Genomic DNA, 27,841 nt, shown 5'->3' with positions numbered 1-27,841 from the left:
TTGCTCTACTTGCAGATCTCAGTGAAGAATTCAGGGAAATTGCTGTTTCTCATATCTGAAGGTAGTGTCTGACTTTAACCCATAAAGACCCAAACACCCACCATCGACCTAAACCATCTATTGAACTAAACTGTTTAATACCTGTTGATCCATTAATTCTATCAATACATGTAAACAATTGGTGTAAAATACAGTTTGTCGTCTTTTCACAGTCATCAGATATGACCCATTTGGACGTTCAGAGGCTCCGTAGTTACCATGGAAACACTTTCATCATGGACAGCATTGATTCCCCAGTAAAACCCATGGAGTTGGATCAATGACAGTGGATGGAGACTTATGTTTTTATGTTAGTTAAAGATATTTTTGCTGAAAAGATCATTTTTTCCTCCTTTTTTTCTGATTTGTTCTAATAATCTTTGAATTTACTCTGAGCTTTAATGAACATCTACATGATCAGTGAATTAAACATAGGAAAACACATGATTTACACTGAAAAAAAATTATAATAAAGAGGATAATTTTACAATAAATTGTGATAAATATCTTAGGAAACGTAAAATACAGAGAAAAATTCATTTGAGAACTGCCACAAAAGTACCACTGGATCTTTATGGGTTAAAAAATTTGCCATTATTTATTTTCAATGAGTTTAATTAATCAATTAAGGGCACAGAGTGATATTTAGTTGCATATTATTACTGTTTAACCGGTCCTCAACTCAAAGTCATCTCTTTGCCTGAGCAGGCTCCGCAAGACTTTCTCAGAATAAAGGAAAAAGTTTCTGTTCCGTTCCACGTCCTGTGCATTAAAAATACGAGTTACCAAAGCTTGTTCTATGGCAGGAGACTCACATGGGTGATGGAGCACTCTGTGACTCACATTCCTCAAAGGCTCTATGACTAATAAACCCTGTGTTTTTTGTTCCTTAAATCCAGTAGAATCATTGCGTGTCTTTTTGCTCACTGTTTTAACACTTTCATTTCTTCCTGTTGGTGGCTTATCTGTTCCTAAACTTACAGCTGTTGAATTAAATGTAGTGTTCTCATCACATGGGCCAGTTAGTGTGCTTGAGTTCAATAGGCTAACATTATTGGAGCAGGTCACGTTCATTTGAAACATGTTTGCAGTTGCATTTCTCAGTTCATCTGCTGTGCTGTGCCGTGGAACTGCAGTCGCTTGAATATTTTTGCGTAGATAGACTTTGTACCCCTGAAGCAGATGAGTTAATCCGGTCCTGTAAGACAGACGCAGAGCCTCAGCAGACCCGAATGGCACAGAGTGTATTCGAACCTGATGGAAAAAGGAACAAAGGTAAAGAGTCAGCATGGTTTAATAGAAATGAGAATATACTAATGTCAAAACAGGGGTCTTTGGACTCAGGCACAACATGCAGGTAGGTATAAGATAAGATAAGATAAGATAAGATAAGATAAGATAAGATAAGATAAGATAAGATAAGATAAGATAAGATAAGATAAGATGAAACAAGACAAGATGAGACTTTCTTTATCCCACCATGGGGAAATTTCATGGTTAATAATAGCAAAATACAACAAGCAAGTGTAGAGAAAAAGACAGGTAGAAAACCCACAAATGAGTGAAAAATTGAAAAAAAAATGAGTGATATGTGTAGACTTTAAAATTCTCTTGCTAGCATATAAAGCACTGAATGGTTTAGGCCCAAAATACATCAGAGACCTTCTAGTCCAGTGTGAACCATTCAGACCACTCAGGTGGTCTGGTGCAGGTCTGCTCTGTGTTCCAAAAGTAAGAACTAAACATTGAGAATCAGCATTCAGTTTCTATGCTCCGTATATCTGGAACAAACTACCAGAAAATATCAGGTCTGCTGAGAGTCTGAGTTCTTTTAAGTCAGGGTTAAAGACTCACCTGTTCACTGCTGCCTTTGCCTAAAAGGCTTTTTACTTTTTAACTTTTATATTTTCCTTCAAAACTCTGCACTGCAACTCTTTAATATTTTTGGGTTTTATGTGTTGTTTTCTTATCACCTTTTACATGTTTCTTTTATAATGTTTTAAATGTGTTTCTTTTTCCCTTGTCATTGTGTTTCAATGTCCTGTGTGAAGCACCTTGAATTGCCTTGTTGCTGAAATGTGCTATACAAATAAACACACCTTGCGTTGCCTTGTACAGGTGAACTATCGAGCCGATATATTGATTTTTTTCAATATCGGCCTTAATTTTCTTTTCTTTTTTTTAAAATCAGTTTTCTAAATTTATTGTCATTGTGCATCTCCAGAAGTACAGAACAAAAAAAAAGAAAGAAAGAAATTCACATTTTATGATACAAGATTTTGTGACACACAAAGTATAAACCCCACCCCCCCAGAACCAATGGCGACCCCCATACCAACCCAACCTGGATCTCAAAATACAAAAAAACACTAATAAAAACAAATACACGTATATAGATGAAAATGAATATAATTTACAGATATAGACAGATGGGTGATCAGGATAGTCATGGACAATTATGCTGCACTCTATCTTTAACCATAATGCAAACAGTATCTCACATACTAAGGGTTTTTCAACTGGCTGCATGCATCAGTGGAGACCACTGGAGATCAAATTGGACTGAATGTGGCCCCTGAAAGAAAATGAGTTTGAGACCCCTGAGCTATATACTCTATAGTTTGAATGATATGTATCTCCTAAAAATACTCATTAGTATTTTCTTGACTGTGTTATTTACCAAAGATGACTTTCTGCAAAATACAAAACCAATACACGTTTTCATTTCTGTTAAACTGTTTTTTTCGTACCTGATGAATCCTCATGTGCAGATGGAGTGCAGCTCCTACCAACCACTGCTGCATGGACACAGAGCTCATCCTCTTTTTGGTGGTCATCCTTTCGTAGTGGTCGATCAGCTCCAGTTTCAGCCACTTGTCGTACAGCTCCGTCGTTTCACCCATGCTCTCTGCGTTGTTGGCGATGCCAGGAACCATTTGGAGATAACTCTGGATAATCCAACCAATATTTGAAGTACTGCTGATCCCAAAAATCCTTCTGGTCTGGATTCTTTGACTTGATTGATTACCCTCTGTAACTCCCTTAGCCCGGATCTGATGAGTAAAGAAGAAGAGTTCAAACAATATTGGAAAAAGTAGAATCACTGACTTATCTTTAGTTTAGTCCCTTTACTATATATGTCACCTTCTTACATCATATAATTTCTTTTACAACTTTTCTATCTATCTATCTATCTATCTATCTATCTATCTATCTATCTATCTATCTATCTATCTATCTATCTATCTATCTATCTATCTATCTATCTATCTATCTATCTATCTATCTATCTATCTATCTATCTATCTATCTATCTATCTATCTATCTATCTATCTATCTATCATTTCCTCTGTACATACAAACGGCTCAGTCTAAGGCAGGGGTCTCAAACTCATTTTCTTTCAGGTTCCACATTCAGCCCGATTTGATCTCCAGTGGGCCGGACCAGTAAAAGAATAGCATAATAACCTATAAATAATCACAACTCCAAATTTTTGTCTTCGTTTTAGTGCAAAAAAACCTAAAAATACCAAAAAATACTTACTTTTATAAGCTATCCAAACAAAAAAGATGTGAATAACCTGAAAAAACTGAAATTTCTTAAGAAAAATAAGTGTGATTTTATCAATATTATGCCTCAACTTATCATTTGTACAGGTGCATTATGGATCAGATCTACAAAGATACTAAACACTTAGTAACAGGCAGAAAATTGTTAAAATTGTGCTTAATTTTCTTTAGACATTTCAGGTAGTTCATATTTGTTCAGGTTATTCATGTTTTATTGTTACAGGATAGTTTTTAAACATAAATATTTTCATAATTTAATGTTATTTTTTGCACTAAAACAAAGACAAAAATTTGAAGTTGTCATTATTTATAGGCATAATGTAAGATTTTTTTTTTTTTTTTCACATCAAACTGAGAAGAAAATATGGAGTTATTATATTCTGTAGGTTATTATACTATTATTTTTACTGTAGATCATATTGGTCTGTATATGGAACCTGAACTAAAATAAATTCAACAGCCTTAACTGTGGAATTTTTGCACTTTGCCAATTCATCACACGGGCCGGATTGGGACCTTCGGCGGGCCGCATTTGGCCCCTGGGCTGCATGTTTGAGACCCCTGGTCTAAGGAAACAAAAACGCAATTCTTCTTATTTTTAAGTTACAATACACTAATAAAAATAAGATTTTGTCAATCATGTTCTGTGTTGGCAATGAGAGTGTCCTAAATTCCCTAACAGCTTACACACTGGACCTATAAGATATTGACATAGATCGATGGTAACCTACCTGTTGGGCAATCTGGTCAAAAAGCATGGACAAAGCAAGAGCAACAACTCCAACGCCTCCATAGGTGATCCTACTGCTGCCTCCACACTCTCTGGTCAGGTTGAGGTTGAAGGCAGTTTGCTGTTCCCTGCTCATGCTCCGTTGTAAGCTGGTATACTGATGCTGCAGAGCTGCTGAGGAGTCCAGGGATAAGAAGGTGGTGAGGACAGGATCTAAGGAGATGTCAGGGATGATGCCGGCATCTCGAGCAACAGTAAACAACTCCTGAACAGTAGCTGCAGAAGGAAGACACAAACTCGGACCCGTCAGGATCATGGCTTTATCTTTTTGAATAAAGTGTATTGATATGTGCAGGCAATCTGCTTGTGTTCTGTACCCTGACCCTTGGTGTGTTTATCTGCCCGTCAGTGATGATACTGGCAGAGATGATACAACCCCACTACCCTTTATACACACATACTATATACAGTAGCAAGGTACACAATTAACTGACACTGTTAATAATCTGTTTATTCAGGTGCTTGACAGAAGTCTTGGTCAGCTTCTGCTAGTGGTGTTGGACAATACTAAAACTCACTAAACCTGGTGAACATGGGACCACCTTCAAAATTACAAAGTTCAAGGTCCTGGAAATATACAGTAAATAAATATTCACATGCATAGAAATCATAAGCAATTAATGTCCTCTGTTATAAAAAAAAAATAATAATAACTGATATTGGTTGGCCAAAATGTGTAACTACTGAACATTAACCTTAATGTAAATAAGCACTCAGCTCAGTAGGAAGTTTCCTGAGCTGGCAGATCAATAGACAGTACTCAGAATATTTGTACAACAGTCAGACAGTCATGCTTGTGTGGAGAAAATAGACCTGAACTGAAGTAGCTGCAAAGAATGTCCAGAACTGCTTTAAAAGTGGATTCATATAGCTTGTAAATGAGTTATTATTTAGGCTGACATTAATGATTTATACTGACATTTTTATTCTTGAATATATAATTGATGTGTGTATTTTACTTGAGTATCTTACAGAATGTAAAACCAAATTTCATTGCACTGAACAGTAAAGCCTATTCTATTCTATTCTATTCTATTCTATTCTATTCTATTCTATTTAGAGCTGAAACGATTAATTAATTAATACCTTCGAATCAATTACAAAAACTCACAATTCGATTAATCAACTCGAACTGATTAAAAAGAAATATTCAATTACAATTTTCCTGAATTGAAGCTTCTTTGTGTGTCACAATAAGCGTCCGTGTGAAACACAACAGTGGAACCAATGTTTAACAGCAGAGAAATTAAAGAAACAAAGCTTTGATTTAGGAAAACTGGAATTGAATTTTTTTTTTTTTTTTTTTTTTTTTGAGTCGATTAATCGTTTCAGCTCTAGTTCTATTCTATTCTATTCTATTCTATTCTATTCTATTCTATTCTATTCTATTCTATGAGCTGTTGAAATATATTATAAAACACAGGCAGTAATGTAATATAAACAAACAAAATATAATTTAATACAGTACCCAGGACTTGTAGAATAATCCACTTTGTCTTTATACATAACATTTGTAATTATTTTGTATGCACACTATCATTTATATTGTGTATTTGTGTCAGTCTCAGAATGTTATGATTGTAATTGTCTGTACATAATCTTTGAAAATTAAAAAATATTTTACAGTTTTGTCATGCATAGTCAAAGTGGGACTGTAAATATTTTCATTTCATTTTCATTTTATTTATTTATTTAGACAGGGACAATGCACAATACATATTAACCTTAAAAGGAGAGCTGTAGTGTGCCAGGTTCTAGCACTAGTGCTAATTTCCACCTGTAGTCCCTGGGCAGGTTGATCATTAAAATCATTATCATTAAAAAAAAAAAAAAAAAAACAGACATCAATTAAAACTAAAACAGTAAAAAAAAAATGCATATTTATAACTCCATCTGTATATCATTAAAAAAAACAGACATTAATAAAACTAAAAAAAAAAAAAAAAAAAAAAAAAAGACTTCTGGAATGTTCTGCAATAGATATTCTTGGTTGTACGTTTCTATTGCACATCATCGTTTTTGCAACTTGTTGAGGATCCAGTCATTCTACACTACACACCCGCGGACGGCAGGGGGCGGTATACACCCAAAAGCTCGAATTACAACCTGTAAATGACGAATAGAATTAGACGAAGCAGACGTAAATGCTACGCGACGAATTCCTTTTAGTTAACAAGAAAGCGAAAAAAAAATTGCGGTCATCCGGCTCAGCGATTCATCGGTTTCTTGCGGACCTTGAAAAAATTTAATTGGTTCCTCCATGTGAATCCTTCCCTGATTTTCGCAGTTTCTGTTCAAATTTCAGGTTTTGTCCAAACCGGAAGACTTGCAAAATTAAAGTTAGCAAGGCGGTGACATCTGGCTGCTCCCCCACCTGACTCATTGAATGAGGGTTTAGCATCAATTAGCAATTGTTTTGGTTCAGTTCTATGCAATAATAAAAGCAGTCGGAACCGGTTGGATACACATTCACATAAATCTGCAGGTAAACGGTAAGCATACAACTACGGTTCCTATTCACGGTTAATGAGTCCAGTGAGCCGCGTGCATTATTTTGTTTTTGCTAACATGGTGTTTGGCTGCCCTTTAGCCGGCTAACGACAACATGGCTAATGTTAGCTCGAATGAAACAGACCGTTAAAGGAACTATGGCCATTTCAGTTCGTTCTTAAATGTCTAATAACATGCATGCACACCGGTGGTTACTGCCCAAGTATTGCAATTAATGTGACTTGCAGTAAATTTAAGTGGCCAGATTGGAACGGCATTATGCTAGCAACCAACAATATATGTTAGCCGCGAAAAGGGCCATTTCCCACACTAGGAAGATAGCACTTATCAGTAAATACTTTTTGTCGTTATTGTCTTCTCTGTTCAGAGTATTGATAGGATCATTTTTTTCACTATTGTAAGCTCTTATTTATAAAAGTAATCTGTTTGCCACCTTCGTAGTGCATTCTGTCTGCTAGCAAACAAAATTATACATTCGCTTTCTGTCGGTGCACATGGCATCTTGGGCCCCGTGAGTATAATGTGTTTGTAATGCTCATTTGCTAAGTCAATGTTGTGTGAAACAAGTGTAATGATTATACCCATTATCCTTTTGACTTTATTTTTTACGATTGCCCTGCAGCTCTTAATGATATTAGAGCAGAATAATGTGAAAATAGTTATTACTACAATGAATAGATTATATTTGCAGAGGATACTCATCATACGTGTATGATGCTGTTGTTTATTTGTTCATTATGGAGTTTATCATACAGTGGCCACCTGCTTATTAGAACAACACTTAGAAAGTTCCACAAGGAATTTTACTGGTCTTATAGTTGCAATTTGTACTCATCACATGTCAGGATTTTTATTGCAAAAAAAATTATGTGAAGATCATGAGATGTTTTTCCCTCAGAGCTAAATGTTTTCATTAGTATTTGCATGCTCAGCCTGACTAATTTCTTGATTCCCCTGGATTGGGTTGAAATGTTGATGTTTATCAGAGGAAATGTATGGATAATTAGTGAAACCTGGAAGCAAATAAATCATTTGTTAACAATAATCCTGTGAGATATTTTACTGTAACTTCAGAACTTAAAACCCAATATTTTAAATATATGTGTAGTTTTATAATGCTTTGAAAACTGCATTTTTTTTTATAGTTCCCTGTGGCTGCAATATTTCATTCCAGTTTATAAAATTAGTATTTCATAAAAATATTTAAGACAGGTTTCCTATTTCTGCATAGTTCCTATGGTGTCTTTCACTGGACTCTGGAAATTTTCATGTTAATTTCAATTTATAATGGTTTGGGATTTGCAGAGCAGATAATGAAGTGTTGTTTGTTCTATTTATCATTTAGTAACATATTTAATATAAGATAAGACTTTATTGATCTCAGCATGGAGAAATTTAACAGTTTACAGCAGCAATATGCATCACACCAGTGCAAAAGAAAAGGCAGGTAGAAATAAATTGTAAGTTATCTTTACATTAACAGGGGTTTCTTTAGGTTTACAGATGGCTTATGTGCTGTCTAGAGTCTAGCATTTTTAGCCGGTTTCAATACTTAGGAATGAAATTCTGATAATGAATTTCCAAGCGTAATATTACCTTCTTTGTCTGAAATGTGAGTACTAAAGCAGACCATTTGGTTCCACACATGTGTTGTATGTTGTTTGTAGGTGACGAGCTGGCGCAGGTTGTGGGTTGTTCGTGGATAATGCGAGACAGTGGCGGTAGCCTGGCCCAGAACCGCTGGCAAGGAGACCTGAGTCTAACCGCTGTGGGCCAGGATGACACAGGAGGAGGTGGGTGTTCCTTTTCATCTCAAATATCCTTCTCAAACAGAAGCAAAGCTATAAAGATGCTGACAGTCATTTATCAGACAGTTTACTATAGCGTCGGACTGGGGAAGGGGATGCGTTTTTGCAACCTGTGTTTGCATGATGTTAACCAAAACGGTTTAATTATTGCGTTTTACTTTTGAAACATTCATAAGCATAGTAACAGTCAGCCACAGAGCCTCCCTGTTGCCATGGTAATTAACTTTCACGTATGCTGCTTAGAAACCCTTCCTCATCTCACGGAGGTATTATTTCTGTCAATGTCATCCTTCTGTTCTGTTGAAATATCAGTCCAAAAGTTTTTTTTTCATTTGTGAAAGATTGTATGTTGATGTAAGAGACAGCACAAAGAATCTGGAATCAAAGTAAGCGCCTACAAGTTTCCACCACTATAATAAACAACCCCACACACACAGAAGACCCGTTGGCTTGATAACATATCTGCTGATTGTCTGATGTCAGATTTGTCTGAGGACATAGTGTTCATATTTTACAGAAGACAAAGAATTTGAATGTAACTAGGTTTGTTTGATAGCTGTTGAGTAGCTGCTCCATTCAGAGTCAGAATCAGAAGGCACACAGCTGATGCATTTAACCCATAAAGACCCAAACATCTAACGGTGACCAAAATCATTTACCAATATAAAAAAGTCAAATAACTGTTGATCCACTAAATCTATCAATGTAAAAAAAAATGGTGTAAAATACAGTTTGTCATCTTTTCATGGTCATCAGATATGACCCATTTGGACGTTCAGAGGCTCTGTAGTTACCATGGAAACACGGTCATCTTCTACAACATTGATTGACCAGTAAAACCCACGGATTTGGATTAATGATAGTGGGTGGACACACTTGGTTTATGTTCAGTTAATGATATATTTTACTGAAAGTCTTTTTTTCTTCACTTTTCTCTGTTTTTGATAGAATAACCCTCAAACTATAATCTGAGTTTTTATGAACATCTGCATGATCAATGAATTAAATACAGGAAAATACCTGATTTTCACTTAAAAATGCAATATACAGAGGATAATATTAGAATAAGCGGTGGTAAATCACTAATAAGGGTTAAAAAAAGAGACAATCATACATACACAGTTCAAAATCTAAATAATTTGCTGTAAAATTGAACCTCAGGAACACTTTAACATTGTTGTAAACATTAATAATAGGTTTATCTCATTTAGATTGATTTCGCTGTTGAAGCCAGGTATTCATAGGTGTATATTTTAAAATGTAATTTGTTTGGTGATTTTATTTTCATTGCTGTGCTTTGGAATGTTAACAGCACAATCTGAGTTAATTCCAAAATTAACTTGCATCGTTAGCAACATGGTTAAGGAAGACCAACACATCACAATATTTTTGGTTCATTTTAAGACCATGGTGGTCTTGTTTACAGCAGAGGTGCATAGTTTATTCCATTAAAGGGAAACACTGGATATGACTATTCATTATTTAGACATGTCTTAAGTGGTCTATACTTGTACATTACAGAATCAATATAGAACCTTTCAAGTGAGCTGTATAGTGATAATCCCACATTTCTTGTATCAATGGGTTTATTGGTCTGTGTATGATTTACAGTAGATGTGTCAGCACTGGCAAATGTAGCAGTGTGACGACAGAATCCACATAATGTAAATAATAAGCAAAAGTATATTATTATCTAAGGATCTGTGGTTTAAAATCCGCAGTTCAAATTCTGCCAGAAACATTGGTCTGTCCAAGCATAGTTTCCTAATACCTTTAATGATGTCGTTCCATAATTTTGGCATCTACCAATCAAAATTCAAAGTATTTCCAAGTGCAGCTTTGTTTGTTGTTCGGAATGCAGATCACTTCATTTTTGACCATCGAGTTCTCTAAGACCCTTTCTATTTTTACCTTTTCTCCTTACCTCTTTTTTTAATACTGATTTTAAAATGAACTGGAAGGATAAGATGAGACTGGATGCACTGGAACAGAGGGCTGCAGAAGGTTTGGACTGGCCAACCCATGTGTGAACATAACTTTTTAAGTTGTGGTCATTTTATGCAATAAAATCTCATTCATTTTCTCTATTTTGAGTTTAAAAAACATAAAATCAAAGCAAAAAAAAAGCATTAAATCACAAACAACAGAGCAGATGTGGGATTTTTGTCCTGTAATTGTTTTGTTATTTTTTTCTTGTTACATGTTTTATGAATAATTATAAGCCACAAAAGGTCTTTTTAGCATTCACTTGACACCTGAAACTGTCCTTTAATCTTGAAAGAAAGGATGATTTCCTATTGTGATAATTACTGATATAAATATTTTTATCATGATAGCATCTGCTTTTACAAATGAGCGAAAAATATACTTATTAATTGGGGACTGGAGATTAGTCTCTGCAGAAGTTTTGAGGTGCTTGTGGACTGTAAGGTTTGTTTGTCACTTTGTTTGTTGATCCCCAAGACTTTTTAAATACAAATTGCTGGAACTTTGGCTTTTGTCAAATTAGGCATAAATATTTAATAATGGATTAGATTTAGAGTTTAGATTTATATAGCGCTTTTTTGGTCACTCAAAGTGCTTTACATTGTTGACCCATTATTCATTCACTCACACATTCTCACTATGGTGGTGGTAAACTATATTTGTATCCACAGCTGCCCTGGGGCAGACTGACAGAAGTGTGGCGGCCAGTTCGGGCCTACGACCACCACCGAACATTCATACGCATTCATACACCAGTGTGAGTGGCACTGGAGGCAAGGAGGGTGAAGTGTCTTGCCCAAGGACACGAGACTGACTAGGACAGAGCAGGATTCGAACCGCCAACCCCTCGGTTATTGGACGACCCACTCTACCATCTGAGCCCCAATTTATCAACTGATTATGTTTTGGTGACTTTAGATTACATTAGATTAGATAGAACTTTATTGATCCCTTCCAGAGCCCTTAGAAAATTTGAGGTTCCAATAGCAGCACAAGACTGAATTTGCACATATAAGAAATATAAGAAAATAGTAATAACAATAACTATAAAAATGGTACTGGAAAAACAGGCAATTGCACATTAGAAAGTACGAGTAGAAACAACAAATAACAAGTGGTGCCAGGCACAACAAACCCCACCCCTCGCACATGTTGTAGCCTATTGGCATCGATCCAGCTGATGTCATCATGCCTATGCATGTGCTGATGTCAGCATATCAATCGCCTCTGTGTATGTGTCAAGTTTTAAGAAAATTGAAACAAAATTGATGGTTTTATAGACATGAGAAATTTCGCCCATTATAAGTAAATGGGAGAAAAAAAGATTTTTTAAAAATTCATAAAAAATCTGAACTTTGACCTACTTTTCCCAAAATGTAATGACCTCTGTTCTTAGTTACTGGCAATCTGTAAACCCAATTTGGTATGAATTCAACCAATAGTTTTGCCGCTACAGACATGTCAAATTTTTCCCATTATAAGAAAATGGGAGAAAAAAAAAGAATAAAAAAATTCATAAAAACTTCAATCTATAAAACCAAATTTGGTATGAAATCAACCAGTAGTTTTGGTGCTAGAGTGTTAACAAACAAACAAAGAAACAAACCAAAAACAATACCCCTTGCTTCCCCTTTGGGGGGGTGGGGTAATAAGCAATATGAATATGTAATTAATAGTAGGAGTAATAATAGTAATGATAATAAACTATGAGAAAAATTAACTGGCGACAACAAACAAACATTGCACAGTGGATGCAATAAACAACATGGCACAACTTTAACTGCACAGTCCCACTGGTGGATCATTAGACATCTGCTCTATCTCAGCATTGAGGTCCCTATTAAAAAAAAAAAAAAAAAAAAGTACAAGTTGTTAAACTAACCACATGGACTTAACTGTACTGAAATGACAGTGGACACATCTGATGTAACTTCTATGGTTGTTGATGTGTTTAGGTGGGATCCCTGGAGAGCACCTCATAGTCCCAGTGTCCGGCCACAGCATCTCCAGCCCTATGCACCTCCGACTGGGGCAGAAAGAGAAGGTGTGGAGAGGCGAGTATGTAGAGGAGGAGGAGGAGGAGGAAGAGGAGGAGGAAGACGGGATGGGCAGGATTGAGACAATAGGTGATGAGGAAGATGAAGATCTGGATGGGGAGGATGACGGTGAAGGTTGGGATAATAATGATGAAGAAGAAGACGAGGTGGAAAGAGACGGATACCAAGCAGAGGTGGAGTGGGAGGTTCCAGACTTTCCTTTACAGTCTGCGCAGCACCCTCTTTCACAACAATTCCAACTTCATGGACCCCCACAGAAGGCGGCAGATAATGGCGATATCACCGTAGAGGACTCTTCTCTCCAGGCCGCTGTAGGGGATTCATTCAGGTCCCTCCACAGCAGGCACAGGGCTTTCCGAAGGGTCAGGACCTGGCGGCGTCTGCGATCTCACGGAGGGTTCGGAGTTCGGCTCACCCTGCACTGGAAGAGCTGGAGACAGAGGGCCCAGTGGTCATGCTCCAGAGAGTATCGGTCGAGCAGAAGAGCACTAAGGTTCAATCTGTACAGCAAAAAGAGAAGGATGAAACGGTATCTGCAGTCAGCGTACACGAATGGAGATGATGATAGCAACAACGGAGACTTCACAGAGTCTGAAAAAGGTAACACCGTGAAGAAAATATACCATTTAAACTAACCTACAGTAGGATAGTATCATACTGCTGTGTGCATGTTAGATAAAAAAAAGAAAACAGATTAATTGTCAATATATCACAGCTTAAAAATGTATTAGCAGCTGAAAAGACAAAGCCACAAAGAATCTAACCATATTTCAAGGTGAAGTCCATGAATAGAAGTTAAGTGTTAAACTATTTTCAATCTGTCATTTGGTGTGGACTGCTCCCCATAGTTTCTGCCCCGCGTATAATTCACATAATAAAAAGGTCCAGTGTGGTGCATTTATGGCTTTTTTTTTTTTTACTGAATTTGCGCCTCTCTTGCTAATAAGTAATACACAAAGGACAATTAATGCTGCAAGCATGACCAGTACAGGAACACTTTAAACACCATACATGCCTATGCTATAACACTACCTCCACCATGTTGGACAGGAGACGTGTTCTGCTTTTATATTATAAGCTGTTCCTTCTCCATACATTTTTCTTAACATTAATCAGGTACAAGTGAATTGGTGTACTTGGACTCATCTGTCCAGAGGACTTTATTCCCGAACTGGACAGGCTTTTGTGTTTGTTTCCTGGCCTATAATCTGGTTTTCCTTTTATTGTCATTGTTCCATGTTATTAACTCTCTGTGTTTATCATTAAGATGTCTCCTGTTTGTAGACTTAGACTATGTTTAAACGAAGCTGGATATTTTTGAAAACTGAGATTTCCCCCTCTCCATTTAAAAAAAAAAAAAAAAAAAAAAAATTCGTTTAGATGTGATCATTTTCGGAAAATTCTGCATTTATACGGCCCTGTATATCTATACCGTCAAGAGCATGCCAGACCTGTAGATGGCAGTGTAGTGGGATGATGGAGTACCATTAACCAATCAGAATTCTGAAAAGAATTACAATGAAACATTACTTCCACTATCAACCTATGGAGATGTAGATTTCCTGGTTCTGTGTCCGAGCAGTGCCATTGGTTGAGCTGGTGACTTTTTTTTTTTTTACTTTACAGTCACAACCTGTTTTTTTGATGTGACAGAGGAGGTGAAAAAGGGTTTGGACTCTGAGTCAAACCATGTTAGTTCTGTAGTCATTAACAGCTGCGCTAATTAGCTAAGATGCTAACATCCACTACCAAACTTCCTTATTTTCTCATTTAACACTTGTAACTTCATTTATCTGCTCCATCCTCCTCCTCTAAGCTGTATCATCACATGTGAACCTGGTAGAATATTTCCTTTGAAAACTGTGAAGTCTGTCCGAGAATGTGCGTTTTCGCATTTCCCTCTATTTATATGCAGACGCAAAAATGGAGATTTGCAGAAATCTCCACCTTAGCCAGAGTTTTTAGAAACCTTCGTTTTCTGTGCACATGCTCGTTGTTGTTATGTAAACGATAGGCACAAATGCAGAGAAAAATCTGTTTTCAAAAATCCCTGGCTACATGTGAACAGCCTCTTAGTTGGATATTGTGAAAGAGTTTTCCCTTCACCAACAAGATAATTTTGCCATCATCTACTTTAGCAGTCTTCTGTTGTCTTCCAGGATTTTTGGTGTAGCTGAGCTCTTTCTTTTTTAAGAATGTCTCAAATTCATTCTTAATTCTATCCCGCTGATAGATTTTGTTTTTTCAGCTGAATGATAGCATCCTTTGTTTGCATTTGCACCTATGGACCTTATTTTTGAATTCCACTAATCGGTTATCAAAGGCAAAGTAAACATTTGAGATCATTTCCAAACCTTTTATCTGATTAAGTTGCCATAGAATAGTCTGGGAGCCGGCCACAAAGCTGTGAAGATGCTTCTCAGTTAACTGAATTACCTTTTCAGACCCACTGAATTAAAGTCCATACATCAGTCACATCTCATACTTCATTTCAGATCCATTGTAGTGGTGAATAGTAACATATTATGAAATGTGTGTCACTCAAAAAATTAATGGGCCTCACTATATCATGACAATGACAGTATCCAATAATATTTCACTGTCAAGTTATCACCCAGCCCTATGAGCAAAATGATGAAAAGCTGAAAAACTCATTCTAAGATCTGTCCCTTTCTGCTTCAGTCTGCTTAAATACTGAAAAGATGTATCCTAGCTGTATGCCCAACTCTTCTACACTTTATGATTATCTGTGTAGTTGTTTTAGGCGTAGGCTGTTACATTTCCTCCACTGCAAAAGTAACTAGAAATTGTCAGAGAAGTTACACACAGAGCTGTTGTCTGTTGCAAATACACACAATGGACAGAATAGGATTTCACTGTATGACCTTGCATCTCATCAGGCTTCTATCACATGCTTTAATGTAGCATTTTACTTTTATCAGACTGAAATAAAGTACAATAGTCTGCATAGAGTCAAATGTGAGAATGTCATTTGTTTTTTTTTCCTTCCAGATAAGCGTATAATTGGCTACTCTCAAGGCAGGCAGGAGGAGAGAGGGAGACACGAAGTGGAAGATAAACCAGTGGAGCTGGCCCTCACTGAGGAACACATGAGCTGTGTGACTGGTATGTTTCAGAGACTGGACACTCCATTTTTCCCATGGGGGTCCTATGGTGTGGGGATTATTATTATTATTATTACTAGTATGTGACCCTGGGGAACCATGGGTTGTAGATGTGGCAGTTTTTATGCTGGGGAGAGCAGACTTTTGGGGAAAGATGTGAGTATATTTTGTAAGTAGTGGCATAAAAATTGATTTGTAAATCATTCTTTAAAATGTAACGAACCATCTACTTTCTTCACACCTCAGGAAGAAAAATCTCCCGTCAAACTTTAAGGAAATATTAACATTTATAAAGTGTATGGACAAAAATATTGGGACACATCATGGCTACAGCTGTAAGATGTCCTGTTCTTGCTGATTTGTGATATAATCAGATGTTAATCAATTCTTCGTCAGAGAGAGCTTAAATTCTACTCACAATGAGAAGTGATGAGACTGTGGATGTTAAATGGCAAGATAAGCTCTTACCTTTATGGGTCCATGAACACAGTGTCATCACTCCTCAGCAGCAAGAAGACACTCTCTTCTGAGCTCGACGTTTGGCGCCAATTGTTGTGAAATATTGAAGTGAAAAAGATGAAGATGGAGGTGTCTTGCCATCTGAGGAAAAGTCTCACAGTCCCTTTTAAAGGGGTCATATTTTGCTAAACCCACTTTTATTAGTCTTTGGTTCATTTATTTGTGTATTTGGACCCTAATAGTTCAAAAAGTTTGAATTTGAACCCTCCAGGTGCTGCAAAGCTATCTTTATATTCATTTTGGCAAAAATCGAGTGGATTTCTACAACCCATTTTAATTCCTGCTTAATTTGTTATGTCTATAACTAGTTACGTCACGTGCTCATATAAGGTGAAGACTTCCGATGAACATTTCTCCGAGTGCGACATAATTGTTTATCAGCAGCAGCGGTTGTAGTCCATACTGAAAATATGTCCAAACTTTGAGCCGATTACCTAAAATGTTCAGTTGTTGGTTGAACGGGACAGAGCAGCACAGTCAACAACTGAGAGGGGTGGGGTGTGAAGTGGCTCATTTGCATTTAAAGAGCCAGTGTTTGAAACAACCTTTCCGGTGTCATTACTCAGAAATAGGGTTGAAGATGGACCTGTGGAGTTGAATTAATGAAGAATTCAGACCCAAGCAGAGCATTTACAGTTTATGTAGCCCACAGGGAAATGTTTAAAAATGCATAATTCCATTTGAAAAAAGTAAAATATCACTCCCTTAATTCCAGCCTTTTAATGCACATAATAAACGTAAGTCATGACCAAAAATGGAGCTAAACTGTTGGTCATCTAGTTCATACACAGCACATGCCTATGACTACCTCAGTGTGAAGGTGTTGGTTTATTTACTGTCCCTGTTTCTTTCATCCTCTCTGTAGGAATCCTTGAAGAGTCTTTACAACAGTATGGTAGTCTGATCCCCATCCATGTGGACGACATCGTTGAGAAGCTGCAGGACATGTTTAATGAGACATTCTCACAGCCACACAGGTACAAATTAGTCCAAGGTTTATCATGTCAGGTTATGTATTTTGTTTTGGCATTTAAAAAGTCAGATTAATCAAATAAGATGTAACTATCCCTTCATATGGTACTGCTGCGTACTGCTCATCTCAATTTTCAATCCATTTACTGAGAGGAGCCTTTTAAAACGTTGCATCAAATATGAACCCATTAAGATCCAAACTACTGATCTAAACTGTTTAATACCTGTTGATCCACAAATCCTATCAATAGATGTAAATAATTGGTGTAAAATACAGTTTGTCATCTTTCCATGGTCATCAGCTATGACCCATTTGGACGTTCAGAGGCTCTGTAGTTACCATGGAAACACGGTCATCTTTTACAACATTGATTCACCAGTAAAACCCATGGAGTTGGATCAATGACAGTGGATGGAGACACTGGGTTTATGTTCAGTTAATGATAGATTTGACTGATAAAGTAGTGTTTTCTTAAGTTTTCTCTGTTTCTGATATAATAACCTTGATAACCTAATAATGATAGATTTTACTGAAAGTCACTTTTTCTTCACTTTTCTCTGTTTTTGATAGACTAACCCTCAAACTATAATCTGAACATCTACATGATCAGTGAATTAAATATAGGAAAATACCTAATTTTCACTTAAAAATGCAAAATAAAGAGCATAATATTAGAATAAATGGTGATAAATCACTGAATAAAGGTTAAAAAGGGAAGAAAAATTCATTTAGAAACTGCCACAAAAGTAACAGTTTTCTCTGCTTCTAATATAATAAGCCTCAACTTTAACCTGAGCTTAAATGATTATCTACATGATCAGTAAATGAAATATAGGAAAATATGATTTTCACAGGAAAAGTGCAAACTACACAGGATATTATTATAATAAACGGTGATAAATCACTTAAGAAAGGTTAAATGGAGAGAAAGGGAAATTTTGATTGTTATTTTATTTTATGTTTTAAGGCTTTAATCAGATCAGAGTGATAGATGAACACATTCAAGGTTTGTATTGATCGAATTATTGCTATATTATAAAGGAGGTTCTCAAATTTATGTCCTAAACAATCCTATTATTCAGCCACTGGCTTTTGTCAGGTTTGCACAGGTTTTACACAACTAAATCCTCAACTTCTGTCAACTTATTTCTGTAGTTTGGCTCCAACTTTATAGTCATTTGATCAGATTTACCCAAGTCAGATTAGTCATTGTGATGAATTGGGTATTTACTTTATTATTTTTTTTTTTTTACCTGTTGGTACCAGTATTCTTACATCATGTCAAATTTAGAAATAATCATCTTTGTCAGTTTTGCTATTTAATATATTCCATTATCCACGGTCATCTTGACATGTCATGTGATGCTGTAGGTAAGAAGAGAGTGTAAAATAGTTGAGTGTGTGTTTGGTTTGTTCTTTATTAGGAAAGCAGTGGTCCAGCACCTAATACAGTCCTTTCAGCGTTCATCAGGATCAGCCCTGGCTAAAAGTTTCAGAGTCAACTACAAACGTCATGTTCTGACAATGGATGACCTGGGAACGCTATATGGACAGAACTGGCTCAATGACCAGGTACATCAGTACACACTCAAAACAATGTACACACTTGTACTTTATTCATGAACTCATAAAGCGTGTTGAGACAGTGGACATCTCTGATTGAAAATAGGGTTTATGTCTCTTGAAATATGACCTCCCTCCTGTTTTACTGACATCGCTGCCATTAAGCATGATTCACAGTCTGTGTTTTCAGATTAATTGGTTGGTAGATATTATAGGGAGTTGATAATGACAGTAATGGAAAAGCTTGAAGCCATCCAGAAAAATTAATAACATATCATTATTCAGTGTTGCATATCCTTTATAGTCTATTACCGTCATCTTTATTGTCTTGAATGCTTTATCTGACTTATTTAGGTTATGAACATGTATGGTGACCTGGTCATGGACTCTGTGCCAGAGAAGGTAAAGTGTTTTCTTTTTTTTTTTTTATTGTCTTTTAAATACAGTTCTGCTTTTGAGAAAAAATAAATAAATAAAAATTGAACAATGTGTTCTGCAACTCTGGAGTTTCACTTAAGAGGTTTAATCAATCTGACATTCTGAAGAGGAAGTCTAACACAGATGGAAGTTATTACATTTTTATGTTAAGTTCCTTGATTAAGCTTCAGTTAATGGGTAATATGGAACCTTAACTGTTTTAACTGTTAATTAAATCCAGTTTAATATGGAACCTTAACTGTTTTAACTGTTCAATCCAGTTTAATATAGAACCTTAACTGTTTTAACTGTTAATTAAATCCAGTTTAATATGGAACCTTAACCGTTTTAACTCTTTAATCCAATTTAATATGGAGCCTTGCCTGTTTTAACCGTTAATTAAATCCAGTTTAATATGGAACCTTACCTGTTTTAACTGTTCAATCCAGTTTAATATGAAACCTTAACTGTTTTAACTGTTAATTAAATCCAATTTAATATGGAACCTTAACTGTTTTAACTGTTAAATCCAGCCTAATGTGGAACTGTAACTGTTTTTATGTTAAATCTAGCTTAATATGGAACCTTAACTCTTTTAACTGTTAAATCCAGTTTAATATGGGACCTTAACTCAATTTACTATTAAATCCAGTCTAATATGGAACCTTAACTGTTTTTGTGTTCAGTCCAGTTTAATATGGAACATTGTTATAGTTACTGGTACTAGACTTCTTGTTGTCACTCTGCAACAGTTGCAACAGAAAACAAGTGTCAGCTTTTCTACATTATGTCCTCTTTTTTTTCATGTAATTTAGAATTTTCTTACTTGTGACACCATTGTATTTGTTTTCCTCAGGTTCACTTTTTCAACAGCTTCTTCTATGATAAGCTAAGGACAAAAGGCTATGAAGGAGTGAAACGATGGACAAAAAATGTAAGTGTGTGTTTGGGTCTTCCCACGTTGTTGTGGTTTGAGTTGAATCAGGAAATTACGTGATATGATGTTAAGGGCATGTGTCTGCAGACGGCTGTTTTTTCCCCTGTAATTAGTAGATACAATCATTAGTGTAGTTACATAGCACTTTGTATTTACCAAATAAGCCAGAACATGAGTACATTAACCACACCTCTGGATTTACTTTGAAATGATGAGTTAATGGTATGGCCAATCCAGGTGTTTATCAAGCCTTACGTGGATCTCCTGGAGGAAGATGATGTGTAGAACCATGACAATTATGATGATATAAAACCTTACCATCCATAAAAGTGTTATTAAGCCTCTGCAGCTTCATGAGACACTTTTAAGTTGACTCCTTCAGGACTATTGTGCTCAGACAGACACTGTAGTGTACATATTAAAGTTATCTTCTGGGTAAACACGTTAACCTTTTAGGCACTGGAGATTTTTTTTGTTTGTTTTTTTTTTATATTCAATATTGATAGAGATTTCAAAAAGCTGTAGCTTGGAAGTGGTTAGAGATAAAGTCATACTGTAAATTAGAAAAATATTGGGTATGACCGCAAGTTTATGATGGGTAAATTTACGATGAGTAAATTCACTCATCAATTTGCATATTGTGATGTCACAGGGCGCTGGCCATATTGGATTGCATAATGTTAAGTAAAATTTAATTTGTTTTTGTTTTTTGTTTTTTTGTTGTTTTATCCTTAAAATAAATTAACTTATGCATTAGTAGAAAGTCAAGTGCCGGAAGTTTTAATAGTTTTTTAGACAAACAAAAGAGTAGCTAAATGTGTCCTTATCTCTGTCCAAACCAAATAGACTTTAGTTACTAAACTAGTTCAGGACCACACCTTACAAACTGGATTTTCTTCTTCACTTTGAATTGAAAAACATGCCCTGAAATGGTGTTAGGATTGAAGGGGCACATGTCCGAAATGTGTTGGTAGGATTTGGTAACAAGATTTGGGACTGTAATTGGAGCTATGGTCTGTTTTTTTTTTTTTTTTCCAGTTACATTGCTTGTTGTAATATTACAACTTTGGCACTTAAAGGGCTACAACAACAAAAATAATGCACTTTTCATATTAGTTACTAATATCAGCAAAGCATAAATTATACATCCCTTATCTCAATTACAGCTGAACAAATAATTTAGATACTATGTCATCATTTATTCCATTGTTCCCTTTCTCACTATTTTTGCTTTCTTCTAGGTCGATATCTTTCAGAAGGATCTGTTGTTGATTCCAATACACCTGGAGGTGCACTGGTCACTGGTCAGTGTAGACATCTCTCGTCGAGCAATCACTTACTTCGACTCTCAGCGGACCCTCAACAGACGCTGCCCAAAGGTAGGACAGCACAGGATCACTGTCATCTTACTTTAAACAAAGAACTGAAATGATAGGGCATTGTGAGTTACAGGTATCTGCATCTTAACTGTGCAGACTACCCTCTAGGCTGAGGAATGTTCAGTGTATTATTTAGAGTAGTCCATGCAGAAACAGATGACCAAAGAAAATCAGATTAAGTAATCAGTACAGTATTTTTAAAATTACATTTCACTTAAGACATTTCAGGTTGTTCATATTTGTTCATGTTATTCCCATTTTTTTGTGAAAGAATAGTTTGTAAATGTAAATATTTCCATGTAATTTAACTTTTTTCACACTTACAAAAGAGAAAAATTTGGAGTTCTCATTATTTATAGGTTATTATGATAGTATTTTACTGGTCTGACCCACCTGTGATCAAATTTATCTGTATATGGAACCTGAACTAAAATGATTTTGACATCCTTGATTGTTAATATTATCAGTGTCATTTTTGCATTTCACATATTCATCTCGTGGGCCAGATTGGACCCTTTGGTGGGCCAGTTTTGGCCCACGGGCCACATATTTCACACCCTTGCATTAGACACTTGCATCTGAACACCCCAGCATACAATATGTCAGTTTCAGCTGTGTACCAGGACATATACAAGTTTAATCGCATGAAACCATGGGGGCAGAGAACCTGGGCATGTAACCTACCAATAAATACAAATTTAATTTATACATATTAATAATTTCAGAAATGTGAAATGTTTCAGCAAACACTTTGCTGAGAGTTGAAAATGTTGAATCTTTTTCATTCGATATAAATCAGGCAGCTTGGTCCACCCTTACATTTATCTGGTTTATTTCCATTATCAGTGGAACAACCTTTGTCATACACAGGTGCTTCAGCTGTCAGTTAAATATACACACCTACTTATGGCACTGGTATCATAGTTGTCATTTGTTTATTTAGAGTGTAGCAGAAACTTGCTCAGGATGATGTATCTTATTTTGGCGATTCCACTAGAATTTAACTGGTACCACTAGTAGTGATAATAATAGTGTCAAATAATGATATGTCAGCAGCCACAGGAAGTAAAAAAACATAAATAACTGCAGATATTTTTGTTAATTATTCATGAACATAGCATAAGGTTCATGTTTTTTGTTTTTAATTGTGTCTTTCATTTATATTTTTAGCACATCTTTAAGTATCTCCAAGCAGAGGCAATCAAAAAAGAACAACAGGAGTTTCTGACTGGATGGAAAGGATTCTTCAAGATGGTAAGGTTCAGGTTTACTACCTGACTTCCTGTGCGGATTTATCATTTAAAGCTGTGTATGACTTTCGTCACCAATTTTTCATCAAATCTGTAAAACCTCAGTCATAGCAGAAGTATCACGAATCCGTACGTCTTTCTGTGATTACGCACCTGAATCTCTTCCCTCACCGTGAACAATTTCCAAGTGTACTCCACCATAAATAATCCATTTGTTCACAAATGCTGCAGCCATAATGCAGCTGCGTGGAGCTCCACTTCCCACAATACATGTCTTGACAAATTTCTGGAAATGCCAGAGTGACCTACCGGCTCTGTAAACAAATGGATTGTTTATGGTGGAGTACACGTCGAAATTGTTCACTGTGAGGGAAGAGATTCAGGTGCGTAATCACAGAAAGACTTACAGATTCATGATACTTAGGCTAAGACTCTGGTTTTACAGGTTTGATGAAAAATTGGTGATGAAAGTCATACGCAGCTTTTAAGGCATAATATGTAAGAATACTTTCTAAAATGAAGAGAGACAGATATGCATGAACAGAGCGACTCCTGGATCATAGTGCAGTAAAGTCTATCAGATCTGGGCAATGTGGAAGCACCATCTAATGGCTGACAGTGGAATTCCACTTGAAGATAGTTCAGCACTGGCTCTGATTTCCATCTGGGGTTGTTGGCCTTTGTTGGGGGATGATTATTCTATTGTGTTCATTTTCATGAAATGCTTATTTTGTTCATTATATTAATTTGATTCTCATTCTGCACATTTTGATTAATGTTCTAGTGTTGGTTTTAAAAACATTAAATTGTCGTTTCTCAGATTGTTTAAAAGCATTTGTGAGGATCTGGTCACTCTAAGTAATTTTGAATTGTATCTTTGTATAAACCTAAAGTTTAAAATCTTCCATATTATGCTTTTAATAACCAGTGTTGAGAAAATGAATCCTGAACTGCAGCTTTAAGTTGTCCTTTATCATGCTATATTAGCCATCTCAATAGTTGTACTGTTAACTGCTTATGTGTGTTGCAGAATGTTGGCCGTCAAAACAACGACAGTGACTGTGGGGCTTTTGTGCTTCAGGTGAGTTGCTCAGTCATGTGTTGGCACCCATCCCATTGGTATTAAAGCTGCACAAAACATGAAGTATATGTACTTTGTCTTTGAATTTCTGAATCCAGTGTAATCCAGTATGTTGTATAGGTTGTTTTTTCTCTTTTTCAGCAGCAGGTTTTGTTGTACCAAAGGGCTTTCACACACAGTACACACCAGTAATTATCAAAGAAGTCTGTGTGTTTTACATTTACTGCAAACATTACATTAGGTAGAGGTGTACATACATTACAAAGGTAATATAATAGTAATATACTATATATAGGTGACTATATAGAACTTTAAGAAAATATTGATGTTTATAAACTATATGGATTAGGGATGTAAACAATTAATTGACTATCGATCAGTTTTTGATAAAAATTTGCTCGATTAAATTATTAATCGTCGGTTAATTGCCCTTGTCCACCTGTCCGAGGCTGCTGGTTTGTCAGTGCTGCGATGCCGCGGCTGAGATAGCCGGTCATTGAACTGGATCATGGCCTTGATGAGTTAGATTGGCTTTAGGGACATGGTGGAGCAAAACACAGACCAGCCCGTCTGTTTGTGAGAGCGGTGCACCCCCGACTAAATACACGCACAAATGCGGGGTCGGTATTGGATCGGACCGTTTTCCCTTGAGGTTGGTCTCATCCACGGACAGTGAGACAGAAGTTGAAAACCTCCTCCAGGCTCCTGATCCGGGCCACAGGTGTATCAAGTAGTTGTGAAGCTTCAGGAGGTAGAGAAAAGATAAATGAGTGAAAAGTTTCACTTTCACTTCCGCGGGGGCACGGACTGCACCGCCCTGTTCCCCTATAGTAGGAAAATGACGCACGCACACGTGCAGTTACCAACCAATGCACACACACGCACCCCCCAGCCGAGCTGCGCGTGTGCGGCCAACTAACAGCGAATCTGTAGCTCTTTCTGTGATTACTCACCTGAATCTCGGGCATCTTCAGAATTTTTGTTGCGACGTGCAAAGTGGGAAACGGAGGCTGGCACTGCCGCTGCAGGGAAGTTTGCGCAGCGGCAATGGCAGCGTGAACCTCCGTTTCCCACAATGCGCGTCGCGACAAAAAAATTCCAAAGATGCCCAAGTTACCTCCCGGCTCTGAATGTAAAGACACAGGCTTGTTTATGGTGGATGGCACTAAGAAATTGCTCACTATAATGCAAGAGATTCAGGTGAGTAATCACAGAAAGACTTACAGATTCGTGATACTGAGGATATGACTGAGGTTTGACAGATATGATGAAAAATTTGTCACAGAAGTCTCCCGCACCTTTAAGGAATATGACAATGTTTTTTCATGAAGTATATAAACAAAATTTAGCTTTTATTCGTATAGATCGTATTGAAAGAGAAATTCAGGTTCCCAGGAAAATTGCTGCTTATCAATTAATCGTTAATCGATCGATAAGGTCAACCAACTAATGATTAATGGATTAATTTGCATCCCTAATATGGATAAAAATATTTGGACACATCATAGCTACAGCTGTAAGATGTCCTGTTCATGCTCATCTGAGATAAAAACGTCAATATTTCCTCAAAGTTTAATGGGAGCTTTTTCTTCTAAAGTGAAATGTGAAGAAATTAGATGGTTAGTGATTATTTAGAGTCAGAGCACGAAAAATATTTTAGAAATTTCTAAGTAGAACATTGAAAATCATAGTCAGTGTTGAGAGAAATTAAGTAAAAACCATCTCTGAGGAACTCTGGAAGCAAACATAACAATTTAAACCAAACTAACCAATGCAATTTTATTCATCACAAATAAAAAACTATATTGTGACATTTGTCATTATTGTTTTGTATCCCAGACCCCTGTTAGAAAAGAAACACCTGAAATCAACATGTCCACATACTATATACTATATAGTGTATAAATATATACACACAGGGCAAACCCTGAACTAGACTGTGCACTAGACACTACATTCTGTGCTGTAATTGTACAATAATAATTCAAACTTATTTGCCAATGTGGGCGTGTCTTATCTCACAACCCAATATTTGAGTTGGATGTTCCAGCTCTTTTTTTCCCCCCAAGTCAAAAAGTTCATTTGATTTAACTTTTTTCAAGCACAGGTTGACTTCCTAACATGTCTGTCATTGTTTGTCTTCCCACCGTCCTGTAGTACTGTAAGTGTCTGGCCCTGGGGCAGCCGTTCAACTTCGGTCAGCAGGACATGCCCCGGCTGAGGAGGCAAATGTACAAAGAACTGTGTCATTGCAAGCTCATTCTGTGACCCAGCACACACCCCCCCATCTGCTCCACCCAATCCCACCCAGATTGAGGGACAATAATAAAACAACAAATGGAAGCGGAAGAGGAGGAGGAGTGGAAAATATGATTGACTGGAAAAGGACTCTCCATTTTAAAAAAAAAAAAAAAAAAAAGTTTTTCTCTGCCAACATCTAGAGAAAGTGCTTCTTAAACTGGTGTTCCCCCGTAGATGAGTCATCGTTTCGCTTCGTTTGATCTCTCTTTGCTTCCCTCCCTTGCCTTATGACAACTCTGATTTAATTTCTTTGTCATGGTTATTCCTTGTTTGGTTGACAGAGGCCAAGACTAGCTTTTATTTTGGAAATGTGCTAATTTTTCATTCTATTGTAACCGACTTGTATTTATCCTTCTGAGAGGGAGCATGAAGGTAATGAAACCTCTGCAGAGGTGCTGCATTTATTTCATCATTCTGGCCACTGTTTTCATCTGAATGCTCTATCGTTCATTCGTTTGTTTTTCAAAATAAAACAAAACTGGCAAAACAAAAATTTACTTTTTAAATACCAAAAAGTAAACAATGGACAATGGCTTTTTTTTTTTTTTTTTTAACCACTTTTTTATTTTACCAGTCATTGGACACATATGATGTTACATGAAAGACCCTCAATATTACCCAGTCCCTCAGAAATTCCATTCATATGTAACTAAAGTCAAGTTTCTTTTTTTTTTTTTTTAATGCTGCCAGTTAATGGTATTTTCTCAGCCTTAAATGATTCACAACTACCTAATATAAAGTTGAAACATGTTATTTGTTACTATTCAACTGTATCGGGTTACTAAATATGCTTATGTACCTTAAAGTAGTTGTCTGGCGCAAAAACAAAAAAAAGTTAGATTGGCAAGAACTGAGTTAATTTGTGTTTTGTTTTGTTTGATCGCCCAGAATTACAACTGTGTTCACTGGAAAAAATCTAAATCTTACCAAGTGTATTTTTCTTATTTCTAGTCTAAATATCTCATCACACTTAAAATAAGACATAATCACCTAAAGAGTAACTTTTTAGTGAGATATAAGAACTTATTTTTAGACAATAGATCTGGAAAATCTTATTTAAAAAAAAATCTTACCAAGATAATTTTCACTTGTTCCATCGGCAGATTTTTTTGCTTAATTCAAGACTTTTTTTTTTTTTGCTTAATTCAAAAAGTTCATATTTTTTCTTGTATCTCACTGAAAAGTTACTCTTTAGGTGATTGTCTTATGTTAAGTGTGATGACATATTTTGACTAGAAATGAGAAAAATACATTTGGTAAGATTTTTTTTTTTTTTTTCCCAGTGTTAAACTGAAAACAATTCTCAAAAACCATCACAGCCCCACAGTTTCATCTCTGTGACTATATTCTTTTTCCACTATTGGACAACTTCTATGGATAATTACATTTTTGTTCAGTGGGAATTCCAAGGGTGTAGCAGCAGAGCTAGAAATCTGCTGTTTTGGACTAAAGCTGTTGTAAAAAAAAAAAAAATCACCCTCTGGCAAAAATGTCAATCTTACTAAGTGTATATTTCTCATTTCTAGTCCAAATA

General features: G+C 36.2%; 1 protein-coding gene across 1 annotated transcript; it reads left to right on the top strand.

The window, feature by feature from the left end:
• Window positions 1-6,540: 6,540 nt before the first annotated feature.
• On the top strand, window positions 6,541-27,132 carry senp3b (SUMO specific peptidase 3b). The gene is made up of 12 exons (XM_030162079.1): window positions 6,541-6,892; window positions 8,579-8,704; window positions 12,661-13,362; window positions 15,775-15,888; window positions 17,272-17,383; window positions 18,804-18,951; window positions 19,297-19,344; window positions 20,216-20,293; window positions 21,538-21,675; window positions 22,846-22,929; window positions 23,956-24,006; window positions 26,164-27,132. Exons 2-12 carry the CDS (start codon window positions 8,617-8,619, stop codon window positions 26,272-26,274), a joined length of 1,674 nt encoding a protein of 557 aa, XP_030017939.1. The 5' UTR covers window positions 6,541-6,892; window positions 8,579-8,616; the 3' UTR covers window positions 26,275-27,132.
• Window positions 27,133-27,841: the final 709 nt, after the last annotated feature.

The sequence above is a fragment of the Sphaeramia orbicularis genome, chromosome 18, assembly GCF_902148855.1.
Source record: "Sphaeramia orbicularis chromosome 18, fSphaOr1.1, whole genome shotgun sequence".
In the NCBI taxonomy this organism is placed as follows: Eukaryota; Metazoa; Chordata; class Actinopteri; order Kurtiformes; family Apogonidae; genus Sphaeramia; species Sphaeramia orbicularis.
The sequence above is the reverse complement of the archived record's forward strand: the minus strand, read 5'-3'. Positions and strand labels throughout refer to the sequence as shown.

Excerpts from the sequence above, each read along its gene's own strand:
- senp3b (XM_030162079.1), top strand. The coding sequence starts at position 8,617 with ATGCGAGACAGTGGCGGTAGCCTGGCCCAGAACCGCTGGCAAGGAGAC. Across the intron at positions 20,294-21,537 it reads TGAAACGATGGACAAAAAAT|GTCGATATCTTTCAGAAGGA; the intron begins GTAAGTGTGTGT and ends GCTTTCTTCTAG. Across the intron at positions 21,676-22,845 it reads TCAACAGACGCTGCCCAAAG|CACATCTTTAAGTATCTCCA; the intron begins GTAGGACAGCAC and ends TTATATTTTTAG.